The 15,116-nt window shown below is 34.2% G+C and overlaps 1 protein-coding gene across 1 annotated transcript in view; it reads right to left on the minus strand.

Annotated features, from left to right (window-relative positions):
- The window catches only part of DNAH14 (dynein axonemal heavy chain 14), a gene marked incomplete at its 3' end in the record, with an annotated part of 400,436 nt that overhangs the window by 322,909 nt on the left and 62,411 nt on the right, over positions 1 to 15,116 (minus strand). The window contains exons 9-10 of the mRNA XM_079107288.1: positions 12,228 to 12,359; positions 11,189 to 11,439 (exon numbers count right to left, since the gene is read on the minus strand). Of these exons, the coding sequence (XP_078963414.1) occupies positions 11,189 to 11,439; positions 12,228 to 12,359 (383 nt within the window). The remainder of the gene's footprint in view (positions 1 to 11,188; positions 11,440 to 12,227; positions 12,360 to 15,116) is intronic.

Below are 15,116 nucleotides of genomic sequence, written 5' to 3' on the forward strand. Positions count from 1 at the left end.
GCCTCCAGGATCCCGCAACCACACCAAACACACCCGACCTCCAGGACCCCTGCCTGACCAACCACATCCCGCCTCCAGGACCTCCAGCTGACCACGTCCACACCCTGAGCTGCAGCTCCCCATTTGCCAACACATTTTGAAGCGAGAGAGGCCATCTTGGATAATCCTGGAAGCCGGAGCTCTGATCTTTAGGTGGGGCAAATCCCATCCTGAGATGCCTGCTAGAGGCTTGAAGCTCATTGTCAGGTACCTCTCATGCATCAGGCTACTGAACATCGGGAGGTTTCATTACTATATGACTGTTATACCATAGATTTTCTTTTTTCTCCTTATTGAAAAATTTAAGTTTTTATTTCTTTACTTTTCTTCCTCTCTTTTCCTTTTGTTTACCTGTCCCCTCAGAGACTCTTTCTCCCTTTTTTGCATGCTAATATCCAATTTCTTTTGATTACACTCTCATCTTTGCTATTATCTAGAACTTCTGTATATTCTTTTCTTATCCCATTAACAGCCACATTCTACATCCCTCTGCATCCTCTTTGTCCTCCATTAGAAACTAAAGAACTTTTTGCAAATCTGTGTATTTAACTGAAGATAATATTTTAACTCATTCTGTTTATTATGACAATTTTGTTATTGTCCTCATAGGGACTATTTGGTCTAGGATTGCATAGTGTCTGAATTGGGCTGAATTGTCTGAATATTGATCTCCCCTTAAAGAAAGGGTTCTGGAAACCTATAGGGCCACTATAAGCCTATAGGGGGAAATCTGCAATACCCCAGATCTGCACTGCTAGAGGGGAAGATGCATGAACAACATGAAAAAACAAGGGAAGAAAATGATCCAAACAAATCTAGATTCTATATTAATAGAATCCAATGACAGTATGTTAGAAGAAATGTCAGAAAAGGACTTCAGATTATACATGATTAAGATGATTTGCGAAGCAAAGGATGAGATTAGAGAACAAATGCAGGCAATGAATGATAATACCAGTAAGATGAAAGAGCACCTGCAGGAAGCAAAAGATCATTTCAAAAAAGAGATAGAGATTCTCAAAAAAACACAAACAGAAATCCTTGAAATGAAGGAAACAATAAACCAAATAAAAAACTCAATGGACAGCATCACCAAAAGACTAGACCACTTGGAAGACAGAACCTCAGACAATGAAGACAAAATATTTAATCTTGAAAATAAAGTTGCCCAAACAGAGAAGATGGTAAGAAATCATGAACAGAATCTCCAAGAACTATGGGACATCATGAAAAGACCAAATTTAAGAATTATTGGGATTGAGGAAGCCACAGAGATACAAACTAAAGGAATGAACAACCTATTCAATGAAATAATATCAGAAAATTTCCCAAACCTGAAGAATGAAATAGAAAATCAAATACAAGAGGCTTACAGAACACCAAATGCACAAAATCACAACAGATCCACACCATGGTACATTATAATGAAAATGCCCATCATTCAAAATAAAGATAGATTTTGAAGGCTGCGAGAGAAAAGCATCAGATTACATATAGGGGGAGACCAATACCGATAGCAGCCAACTTCTCAACCCAGACTCTAAAAGCTAGAAGGCCCTGGAACAACATATTTCAAGCTCTGAAAGAACATGGTGGCCAACCAAGAATCCTATACCCAGCAAAACTAACCTTCAGATTTGAAGAAGAAATAAAATCCTTCCATAATAAAGAAAAGTTAAAAGAATTTACAAATAGAAAGCCTGCACTACAGAATGTTCTCAACAAAATATTCCATGAGGAGGAAATGAAAAACAACAATGGAGGTCATCAAAGGGAGGAACTACCTTAGAGAAAAACCACTCAAAGGAGAAACCAAGTCAACTTAAAAACCAAAACTAAGCCAAATGACTGGGAATACAAATCATATCTCAACAATAACCCTGAACGTTAATGGCCTAAACTCATCAATCAAAAGACACAGACTGACAGAATGGATTAAAAAGAAAGACCCAACAATATGCTGCCTGCAAGAGACTCATCTCATAGAAAAAGACATCCACAGACTAAAGGTGAAAGGATGGGAAAAAACCTACCATGCACATGGACTCAGTAAAAGTGGGGGTTTCCATCCTTATATCAGATAAAGTGGACTTCAAGCCAAAGTTAGTCAGAAGGGATAAAGAAGGACATTTCATACTGCTTAAGGGAACTATAAATCAGGAAGACATAATGATAGTAAATATTTATGCCCCAAACAATGGTGCATCCCTGTACATCAAACAAATCCTTCTCAATTTCAGAAATCACACAGACCACAACACAATAATTCTGGGTGACTTTAACGCACCACTGTCACCACTAGATAGATCTTCCAAACAAAAACCAAATAAAGAAACCACAGAACTCAAAAACACAATCAATAACCTAGACTTAATAGACATATATAGAATATTCCATCCATCAACCAGCAGATTCACTTTCTTCTCAGCAGCACATGGAACCTTTTCAAAAATAGACCGTATGTTATGCCACAAAGCAGCCCTTAGGAAATGCAAAAAAATAGAGATACTGCCTTGTGTTCTATCAGATCATAATGGACTGAGAGTAGAAATCAATGACAAAATAAAAAACAGAAATTACTCCAACACCTGGAGACTAAATGATATGCTATTGAATGAAACATGGATAGCAGAAAACATCATGGAGAAGATAAAAAAAATTCTTAGAGGTCAATGAGAACGACGATACAACATATCAAAATCTCTGGGACACTATGAAAGCGGTACTAAGAGGAAAATTCATTGCATGGAGCACATTCCAGAAAAGAATGAAAAGTCAACAACTAAATGACCTAACATTACAGCTCAAAGCCCTAGAAAAAGAAGAACAGAATAACAGCAAAAGTAGTAGAAGACAGGAAATAATTAAAATCAGAGCTGAAATCAATGAAATTGAAACAAAAGAAACAATTCAAAAAATTGACAAAACAAAAAAGTTGGTTCTTTGAGAAAGTAAACAAAATAGACAAACCCTTAGCCACACTAACAAAGAAGGAGAGAGAAAACTCAAATTACTAAAATTTGTGATGAAAAAGGAAATATCACGACAGACACCACTGAGATACAGAACATAATGAGAAGCTACTTTGAAAATCTGTATTCCAACAAAACAGAAACTACCGAAGACATTGACAAATTTCTAGAGTCATATGCTCCTTCCAATCTGAACCAGGAGGACATACACAGTTTAACCAGATCAATATCAAGCAATGAAATAGAAGAAGCCATTAAAAATCTACCATCCAAGAAAAGCCCAGGACCAGACGATTCTCAGCTGAGTTCTACAAGACCTTCAAAGAAGAACTCATTTCAATACTTCTCAAAGTATTCCAGGAAATAGAAAAGGAGGGTACCCTACCAAACTCATTCTATGAAGCTAATATCACCCTCATACCCAAACCAGGAAAAGACACATCAAGGAAAGAAAATTTTAGACCAATATCCTTGATGAATATAGATGCAAAGATCCTTAACAAAATATTGGCAAACCACATCCAAAAACATATTAAGAAAATTGTGCACCTCGATCAAGTGGGGTTCATCCCTGGAATGCAAGGATGTTTTAACATCCCAAAATCAATAAATGTGATCCACCATGTCAATGGACTTAAGGATAAGAATCAAATGGTTATTTCAATTGACGCAGAAAAAGCGTTTGACAAAATACAACACCCCTTCATGCTCAAAACACTAGAAAAAATAGGGATAGTAGGAACATACCTGAACATTGTAAAGGCTATTTATGCTAAGCCCATTGCCAACATCATTCTTAATGGAGAAAAACTGAAACCATTCCCTTTAAAAACAGGAAGAAGGGATGTCCTCTTTCACCACTTCTATTCAACATTGTCTTCAAAACTCTAGCCAGAGCAATTAGGCAGACCCAAGAAATTAAAGGGATACGAATAGGAAAAGAGGAACTTAAGCTGTCACTATTTGCTGATGACATGATTCTCTATTTAGAGGATCCAAAAAACTCCTCCAGAAAACTTCTAGACCTCATCAATGAATTCAGCAAAACAGCAGACTATAAAATCAACACGAATAAATCTAAAGCATTTTTATACACAAGCGACGGAACTTCTGAAAGGGAAATGAGGAAAACAACTCCATTTGCAATAGCATCAAAAAAAATAAAATACTTGGGAATCAATCTAACCAAAGAGGTTAAAGATTTCTACAATGAAAACTACAAAACATTGAAGAAAGAAATTGAGGAAGACCTTAGAAGATGGAAAGATCTCCCATGTTCTTGGATAGGCAGAATTAATATTGTCAAAATGGCCATACTACCAAAAGTGCTATACAGATTCAATGCAATTCCAATTAAAATCCCAATGACATACCTTACAGAAATAGAGCAAGCAATCATGAAGTTCATCTGGAAGAATAAGAAACCCAGAATAGCTAAAGCAATCCTTAGCAGGAAGAATGAAACAGGGGGTATAGCAATACCAGAATTTCAACTATACTACAAAGCAATAGTAACAAAAACAGCATGGTATTGTCACCAAAATAGACAGGTAGATCAATGGTACAGAATACAGGACATGGACACAAATCCAAATAAATACAATTTTCTCATACTAGACAAAGGTGCCAAAAATATGTAATGGAAAAAAGATAGCCTCTTCAACAAATGGTGCTGGGAAAACCGGAAATCCAAACACAACAGAATGAAACTAAACGCCTATCTCTCACCCTGCACCAAAATCAACTCATAATGGATCAAGGATCTTGAAATCAGACCAGAGACCCTGCATCTCCTAGAAGAAAAAGTAGGTCCAAATCTTCAACTTGTTGGCTTAGGATCAGACTTCCTCAACAGGACTCCCATAGCACAAGAAATAAAAGCAAGAATCAACAACTGGGATAGATTCAAACTAAAAAGCTTTCAGCAAAGGAAACTATCAGCAATGTGAAGAGAGAGCCTACAGAATGGGAGAATATCTTTGCCACTCATACTTCAGATAGAGCACTAATTTCCAGAATATATAAAGAACTCAAAAAACTGTATACCAAGAATATAAATAACCCAATCAACAAATGGGCTAAGGATATGAACACACGCTTCACAGAAGAAGATCTACAAGCAATCAACAAACATGAAAAAATGTTCACCATCTTTAGTAATAAGAGAAATCCAAATCAAAACTACACTAAGATTCCATCTCCCCCCAATTAGAATGGCAATTATCAAGAATACAAGCAACAATAGGTGTTGAAGAGGATGTGGGGAAAAAGGTACACTCATACATGGCTGGTGGGACTGCAAATTAGTGCAGCCACTCTAGAAAACAGTGTGGAGATTCCTTAGAAAACTTGGAATGGACCCACCATTTGACCCAGCTATTCCACTCCTTGGCCTATACCCAAAGGACTTAAAATCAGCATACTACAGAGATACAGCCACATCAATGTTCATAGCTGCTCAATTCACAATAGCCAGACTATGGAACCAACCTAGATGTCCTTCAATTGATGAATGGATATAGAAACTGTGGTATATATATACAATGGAATATTTCTCAGCTATAAAGAATAATAAAATTATGGCACTGGCAGGCAAATGGATGAAATTGGAGAATATCATGCTAAGTGAGATAAGCCAATCTCAAAAATCCAAAAGACGAATGATCTCACTGATAAGCAGATGATGACACATAATGGGGGGTGGGAGGGGGGCAAGAATGGAGGAAGGAGGGACTGTATAGAGGGAAAAGAGGGGTGGGAGGGGTGGGGGAAGGAAAAAATGGAATGAATCAAACATCATTACCCTATATAAATGTATGATTACGCAAATGGTATGCTGTTACTCCATGTACAAACAGAAACAACATGTATCCCATTTGTTTATAATAAAAATAAATTTTAAAAAACTATAACAATGAGTGAGTTTAGTAATGTCACAAATACAAAGTTAATAAACAAGTTAGTCGTGTTTATGTTCACAATGACTATTAAGACGTTGAATTAAAAATAGAGTATAAGAGCACCAAAGTATGAAATATATAGTTATTAATCAAGAAAAATGTGCAATATTTGTACACTGTGCATCTTATAGAAGCTGATGAAATTAGAAAAGATTTAAATAAAGGGACTAGTACATCATGTTCTGGGCTTTGAAGACTAAATATTGTGAAGATGTCAAATCTCAGATTGATCTGTTGATTCAGTGCACTCTCTCATTAGTAATAGGCCATTTTCTAAAAAAGAAATCTTCAATTTAATTCTAAGATTTATATTGAAAAGCAAATGAATGAGGATAGTCAAACTTTAAAAAAAAATTTGAACAAAGTTGGAGAACTGATTTTAAGATGTTATAAAGACTCTGAGGTATGGGGGAAAGAATAGATTCACAGATCACTATAACAGAAAAGAGAGTTTAGAAATGGTCTCCAAAAATATTTAATTAATTAATTTTCAACAAGTTGCCAAGGCAATTCTCTGGAGGAAGAACCTTGAACAATTTACAAAAATTTTGCTTCAAAAAGGTCATAAGAAATCACAAGGAAAATCAGTATAAAATTAAATGAATTAAGTTAATGAAAATGAAAATAAAACATACCAAACTCATGAAAGTCATGTTGAGAGGAACTGATCGCCATAAAAATTATATTAAAAAAGAAGAAAAGATGTCAACTAAATAATCTAAACTCCTACTTCTAAAAAAGAGAAAATAAACAAACCAAAGTAAAAAGAAATAATTAATAAAGACTAGAAGGGAAATAAGTGAAATGGAAAAAAGATGAAAAATCAGTAAAACCAAAAGTTGGTTGCTTAAAAAGATGGAGAAAATTGACAAACTGATAGGCTGGAAAAAGAGAGGTGAAGCCCCAAATTACTAAAATCTGGAATAAAAAAGAAGGTATTACTACTGACCTTATAGAAATCTGAAAGATCGTGAGTAAATTGTATAAATGGCTATGTGCCAATAGTTTAGATAATTTAAATTAAATGGACAAAATTCTAGAAAGACACAAAATACCAAAATGTCTCAAGAAGAAATAGAAAATCTGCATAGATCTATAGCAAGTAAAGCAATTTAACAGATAATTGTAATACCTCCTGTTATGGTTTGGATCTAAAATGTCCCCCAAATCTTCATGTATTGAGGGCTTGGTCTTTAGTGCAGTAGTGTTTAGAAGTGGGGCTCTTTTGGAAGTGATTAGAATCACGAGGACTCTGACCTCATCAGTGCATTCACCATTCATATCTGAATGTACTACTGGGAGCCGGGACCTACGTAAAGGAAGTAGGTCACTGAGGGCATGGCCTGGAAGAATATTCTTCATCCCCACTGTCAGTTTCCTAGCTGACAACTTTCCTCTGTGCCCTTCCATCATGATGCCCTGCCTTACATCAGTCCCAAAGCAATGGAGCCAACTGCATATGGATTGAAAACTCTGAAACCATGAGCCAACACAAATCTGTCCTCATCTAAGTTCATTTTCTTAGGTATTTGTCACAGTGACAAAAAGCTGACTAGCACACTTTCCACAAAGAAAAGCCCAGGCCTATGCTTTTGTGCTACTATAACAAAATACTTTGAGACTGGGTACCTTATAAAGAACAGAGATTTATTTCTTAACGTTCTGGAGCCTAAGAAGCTCAATATCAAGGGGCCCGCAACTAGCGGGGCTTTCTGACTATGTCATCCCATGATGGAAGGCAACTTAACATGAGAGAGACGGAGACAGGGAGAGAGAAGGGAAGGTTCCTTTTGTCAGGAACCCACTCTATAAATACTGACATTAATCTATTCATAAAGATGAAACCTTCATGACCTAGTCACCTCTTAAAAGTCCTACCTCTTAACATGGTTGCATCAGGAATAAGGTTTCCAACACACGAACTTTGGGGGACACATCAAACCATAATAGGGAGATTCTACCAAAAGTTTCAGAAAGAATAACACCAATTCTTCACACGTTTTTCCAAAGAGAGAAAAGTAAGTACCTCCTCCCAATTTATTCTTCAAGCACAGTACTACCCTGAAGCCAAAAGCAAAGGCACCATGAGAAAACTGAAGACCAATGTTCTTTAGGCATATAGAAGGAGAAAGCCTCAACAAAATACTAGCAAACCAAATCCAGCAGCATATACAAAGTATTACACACTATAATAAAGTGAGATCTATCTCGAGAATACAACATTGATTCAACCTATGAAAATGTATGTATGTAAAATAATTTGCCTTATTAGTACAATAAAAAACACACAGTTATCTCAATTGATATTAAAAAAAGTTTCTGACAAGATCCAACAATACCTCATGATAAAAACATTCAACAAACTAAAGCTAGATGTGAACTTCCTCAACTGATAAGAAGTATATTTGAAAAACTCACAGGTGGCATAACGCTTAATGATGAAAGAATTATATTCCCCCCAGAAAGTAGGAACAAGACAGGATGTTCAATTCACTACTCCTAATCAACATTGTATTGAAGTACTTACTAGCTATGGCAATAAGGCAACAAAAAGGAATAAAAGGCATCTATTGGGAAGGAGAAGTAAAATTATCTCTTTTTGCAGATGACATGATCCTGTAAATAGAAAATCCCAGGAAATAAGAAAACACCAACAAGGTATTAGAGCTAATAAATAAGTTCCACAAGATTGCAGGGTACAAGACCAATGTATATATATCAATTGTAGTTCAATCAATGAGCAATGAACATCCAAAAAATGAAACAATAATTCCATTCATAATAGCATGAAAAAAGAACAAAATTTTTGTGATAAATGTACAAAAGAAGGAATGACTAAAACACTGAAAACTATAAAACATTATTAAAGAAATTAAAGATGTCCTAAGGAAATAGAAAGACATTCTGTGTTCATGGGTTGGAAGACTTATATACATATTCTTGGCATAAAAATACTCCCAATATCAATCTACAAATTTAATGCAATTTCTATCAAAATCTCAGTTGCTTTTTTTGGCAGAAACTGGTAAGCTGATTCTGAAATTCATATGGAAATGCAAGTGAACCAGAATAGCCAAAACAATATTAATAAGAACAATGTTGAAAGATTCACATTTTTCAATTTCAAAACTTATGACAAAGTTATTGTAGTCAAGGTAATGTGACACCAGCATAAATATAGATATGTAAACCAATGGAACAAAATTGAGTCCAGAAATAAACCCATACATTTATGGTCATCTGACTGTCAAGTAGGATGCCAAGACAATTCAATGAAGAAATAGTATTTTTTCTTTTCAACAAACAGTGCTGGGACAATTAGATATTCATAAGCAAAAGAATGAGTTTAGACCCTTATCACACTAATGACAAAAACTAACTCAAAATAGATATTTAAAAGCAAGAGTTAAAGTTGTAAAATTTTAGAAAAAGAAAACAAGTATAAATCTTCAAGACCGTCACTTTGGGAATGACTTCTGGGATACACATAAAGCACAATCAAAAATAAATAAATAAAATTTATAAAAATTTAAAACTTTTGAGTTCCAAAGAATACTATCAAGAAAGTGAAAAGACAACCCACAAGAATCCAAAATTATATAAAGAATTCTTAGAACTCAATATAAAAAGCACAATTAAAAAATGGACAAAAAATTTGAATAGACATTTCCCCAAAGAAGATAAAAAAACGAATGACCGATAAGCACATGAAAAGATGTTCAATATTACTCATTATAGAAATGCAAATCAATATTGTTAAAGAAGTCAATGGACACAGATTTGTGTTTATTTTCCACAATATTATGGCATCTGTTATCTTCATTTTTATATGAGGAAATTAAAGTTGAAAGAATTTATTTACCTTCTGTTAGGTTAATAGCCAACCTAAGTCATAAAACTAGTCAAGACACAGAACAGAGATTAGAACCCAGGTGATCTGATCCACAAAAAGTGGAATCACTTCAACAACAACCTATGTATTCCTCCCATACCATAAAATACATATAAGACATGGTGTGCTTAAAAATAGAGCTATACTAGGATTATTACTGTAGTGGAAAAATATAGAGAAGTCTAGAAAACTTCACACAAAAAAGATAAGACATTGTATTTAAGTGATGGAATTAGGGGTGATTTTGTTTCTCAAATTTATAAAGTAAGATGAATTATCTATACTAATATTTCATTTTAAAAAGCTATGTTTAGAATATAAAGACTTTTCTAACACACAGATTTAGAGGAAATAAAATTATCACTAAAAGGTTATGTTCTTACATAGGTTAAAGTCTTGGTTTAAGCCAGTTAAGATGCTAACAAAACTCATGAAGTAAGCTCTGTGGATTCAGTAATAGAGAAACAGAATAGATTATCTTTAATATTCTCCAAATTTTTATGAATTGATATGTTTTTCAGCTCTGTAGTTATGATAATGAAACTGATTTGACTAAAATAATAATGCTAAATTTTGATAGTTTGGGTGTAAGTGTTCAATCATTTCAACTACTATTCCTTGTTTCACAAGTTATAGTGGATAGATCCACTTGCAGAAAATTTAAAAAATGCTTTTTTAAATTTTTTATATATTTTTATTTGTTCTAATTAGTTATACATGACAATAGAATGCATTTTGATACATCATACATAAATAGAGTATAACTTCTGAATGCTTTGTTTTTAATGGTAGTATTTAAATAAAAGGTCAGAATTATTTTTCAAATAGTGTCTTATTTGGGACAAATATTTAAGATACTGACTCAAATTTCAATTGAATCTGTGGCCCTTTCTTTCCAAAATTATTCTCACATATCATTAGGAACTAGCTTTGAACATAGGATTGCCAGACTTAGCAAATAAAAATATGAAGCACCTAGTAAAATTCAAATTTCAGATAGACAATATGTAATTTTTAGTATTGTTAATACTTGAAACATATTTGCATACAAAAATTATTGTCTATCTGAAATTCACATTTCATGGGTCATCTTGCACTTCATATGGCAACCTGATTTGGGAAGAAATTGGGGGTGAAAATTGGCAAATTTTCTTAAATTTTATGAACAATATTAAAGTCTAACCAAATTAAAAGCTTATATAATTTAAAAAATAAGTGCTCTGCTACAAGAAGAATTTTCAAATTCTAGCTTAAATTACTGGATATTTCCTCCACAAATAGGAATATATTACAAGATTATAACTTATTTTAAGAGTGTGCTTTACCCAATGAGATCTTCATTCTTTTTTCCGTTTGAAAGTGGCATTGTAGCAGAATCATTAAATAATTCCAAAAGTAGTGTGACTGCAATGTTCATAAGTTGACGAATGAGTTCCTGAAGTATGTAGTCAATCAACATCAGAAACCTGAAAGCTGTTTCTAATAAATGCCGATATGTAGGCAGCTTGAAATGTGTTGTGCCATCTTCAAATGACTTTGATTCAAAATATTCTCTAATTTCTTTCTTTTCTGCAACCTACAATTTAATAAACAATTGAGAACTGTGATGATTTCCTATGTTAATACAACATGTGTCTAGTTTATAGTATTCCACTAGCCTGAACAATATATTAGAGTTAAAATTTATCAAAAACTTCCATTAAATTTTTACTTTATGCTTGCACTGTATGTAAACATCCATCAAAAAGAGAAGAATTTATGTGCTTTGAATCCTCTCTTACAAGTAGATGACAAATTTTGGAAATCAAACAAGGAAGCACATACAATAAGTATCTACATACTTCTACAAGGCCCTTTGGGCCTTTTGTAACAGTGTATAGGATAAGTAAGAGTATAAATAATGAGAATGTTCTGAGAACATTGATCATTATATTATTGAATCTTCTTTATAAAATCCTTAGTAAGGTTTTGTTTCATATAGCTATGTTTTTCCTTATCTTTCCTGAGCAATGTTTTTTTCTTTATCTTATGGACACTATGAACTTTCTAAGTAATCACATTTCCCTTTATATGCAGTATGCCAACTCAACTTAGATTTTAAGCTTATTTAAGTTGTATATATAAGTATATACATGTGTATTCATATTTATATATACACACATACATGTATTAAAAAACATTACATACATATCTGTTTGCATGTTATATAGCACCTGGAAAAGTTCTTATAAATAGGCAGTTCCAGTTGGTTAATCAACCTCCTTTTATCTCCATTGCCCACTTCCAACACTCTCCAGGGTTGCAATTTGGAGCAATTCCTTCAGTCAGTACATAGCAACTGAGAGAATATAATTAAACAATTACCTTTAAGATTGTACTTTTCACCTCTGAAATCACTTTATCTCTAACATCCTCAAGTTGTTTCAGTGCCCGAGTAGTTTGCTGTAACTGTTCTTCACAAAATTCATCTATAGAATATGTTCGAGAAGTATCCAGCTAATTAAAGGATAGTAAATACTGAGTGTTGGAAAGTGTAAACTCATTTACAAACAAATGAGAGAGATGAGATACTTGGTTATCTTTTCACATCATAAATAAGAACATATTTTATGATTTCTTCTTTATATGCTTTATGTACTATAGGTCTTATATCTTTTTCAAATTTAAATGCCCATAGTTAAATCTAATTGAATCTTGATAAAAAGATATAGAATATACATTGTTATTTTAAATTATAGGTTTAAAATTAAACAAATTAAAATTAAAAAGTTAAGGTATTTTTGAAATATTTGTGAACCTAGAGAACCCACCAGTTCCAGGAATTACTTTACTTTTGAAGTCCCAATTATTTGTAAAACTTAAAAACACGAACATGAAATGCAGGATAAAATGGCTAAAGTTAGGGCTGGGGAGATAGCTCAGTTGGTAGAGTGCTCACCTTGCAAAATAGCAATAAGGATAATAAATTGTATTCAGAATTTGTTCAGAAGCTAGTGAAACCAGAGTTTGGAGATGAACCTTGGTTCTCTGCTTTATTGGCTATTGAGGCCAAAGTTTCTCCAATTCTGCTGGTAGGTGGGGTCTAGCTATGAACTGTAGTGTTGCAGCAGACCCCAGCAGCTCACCATCAATTTCTTCTTCTTTCAGAATTTCAGAATTTCTTACTGAATTCTTGTCTTTTGAATTCAAAGAATGAAACCTACAAACTAGGATGAATGAGTCTAAAATGAGAATTTATTAAAGAATAGGAACAGAACTCTTGCAGCACAAGAGGGGACCCAACAGCAGGTTTTCTTCATCCAAGTGTGCTAGGCTAGGGGTTTATATAGCCCTTGGGTAACTGCTATTGGCCCAAACTGAGGCTAATTAGGATTTGGAAAAGTACTAATGCCATTGTAACTTATGCTAATTGAGGTTTGGAAAAGTAATAACACTATTGGCTAGCCCTTATTTCCATTTTCTCCACCCTTCGGAAAGTAGGAGGTTGAAGTAATCCAATTGTGCATGCTCAGTGGGGTGTCTGGAGCTGCAGAGCTTCCTGGAGAGTACTTTTGCAGTGGGCATCCTCATTGTGAGCAGGCTGGGCCACTAAGGGGTGACAGGTCAGCTTATCCCAGATCACTGTAGCATTGGTCCACCGTGCCTCAGGCCCCCATTGCCATGGCAGGCTCCATCGGGCAACTCAAGCTTGCTGCCCATGCTTCAGCCCACCTGGGTTGCCACTCCACCACTTCACCACTCCCCTGCTGCTTCTAGGTATGAACCAGTGGGCTGGCTGCATGACTTGGTATCTGGGGAGCCATGTTACCAGCAAAAGAAAAACCCATCAACCATGCTGTGAATTTTGGATAGTAATGCAGAAACAAAGTTTCGTCCATTAATGTGTATGCCATCATTTTTACCTCTTTCCGTGTTTTATTTTTCCTACGCTATGTTAATCTTCTTGACATATTTTCAGGCATTGTTTTCCCTAGATATAATACAAAATAAGGAATGTTCCCCAAACCAACAAATAGCTTTAAAAGTACTGTTCTAGTCTTAACATTGTGGGTTTACTTTTTGAGTACTTCCTCTCTTGGTTCCATGCCCAATTATCAGTTCCTAATTATTCTAGTAAAATATTTCTCACAAAGCTCCCTTCTTTTCTGGTCTCACTGCCAATACCCTAATTGAAGTCCTTATTGCTTTTGCCTATTATTTTCATAGTGTACTAATTAATTATTTAACCTCAGTATCTCTCCACTTTCAATTTTTTTTCTACAAACCAGTATCATGGTAATTTTCCTAAAAATATCATGCTGAGAAACTTTCAATAGTTGTTCTTTCAGAAAATTTCTCAAAATTTACCTGGCATAAGATAACCTCAGAAACTTGCTAAAAGTATAGATTACCAGTCACTGTTCTCTCCCCTAAAAGTGGTAGAACACAAATATTTACATCTTTATTAAGCACCCAAAATATTTCCCAATAAAACAAACATCACTCTTGAATATGAAACAATTCAAAGTCTTAACTCTACCTCGTTCTGTGAACTTGGATAAGGATGATCTATCAGTTTCATCATTTGAAGGTGAAGGTTTGGACAAAATAATTCACATGTTCTTTTTTTTTACAATAGCACATTTTAATTAACACTTTTTAGTACCATGATTATGTATTTATGTATTTTATTGATGCATTATAATTACATATAACAGTGGGATTCACTGTTACATATTCATATATGCACACAGTATAACACTATAATATGGTCAATTCAATTCCCCAGTACTTCCCCTTTCCCTCCTTTCTCCTGCCTCCACCTGAACCCCTTCCTCTACCAAACTAGTTGTCCTTCTATTTTCATGAAAAGTCCTCCTTCCTTTTCTTTCTCTCTAGTTTCCTCATATGACCCTTGATTTTCTGTGGCTTATTTTGCTTAATATAATGTGCTCAAGCTCCACTGATTGTCCTACAAATGATATAATTTCATTCTTCTTTATGGCTCAATAAAACTCCATTTGAAATATATATAATGTTTATATATATATGTATAAGTTTGTACAGTTTTATATATGAATACACAACACACACACACACATATAGATATTCATTCATTGATAGACATCTAGGCTGGTTCCAAAATTTGGCTATTGAATTGTGCTTTTATAAACATGGGTATACATGTACTGCTATAGAATGCTGACTTTAGTTCTTTAGGATAAATACTGTGGAATGGTATAACTGGGTCATATGGTGGTTCCATTTCTAGTC

The sequence above is a fragment of the Sciurus vulgaris genome (genome assembly GCF_902686455.1).
Source record: "Sciurus vulgaris genome assembly, chromosome: 12".
Classification (NCBI taxonomy): Eukaryota; Metazoa; Chordata; class Mammalia; order Rodentia; family Sciuridae; genus Sciurus; species Sciurus vulgaris.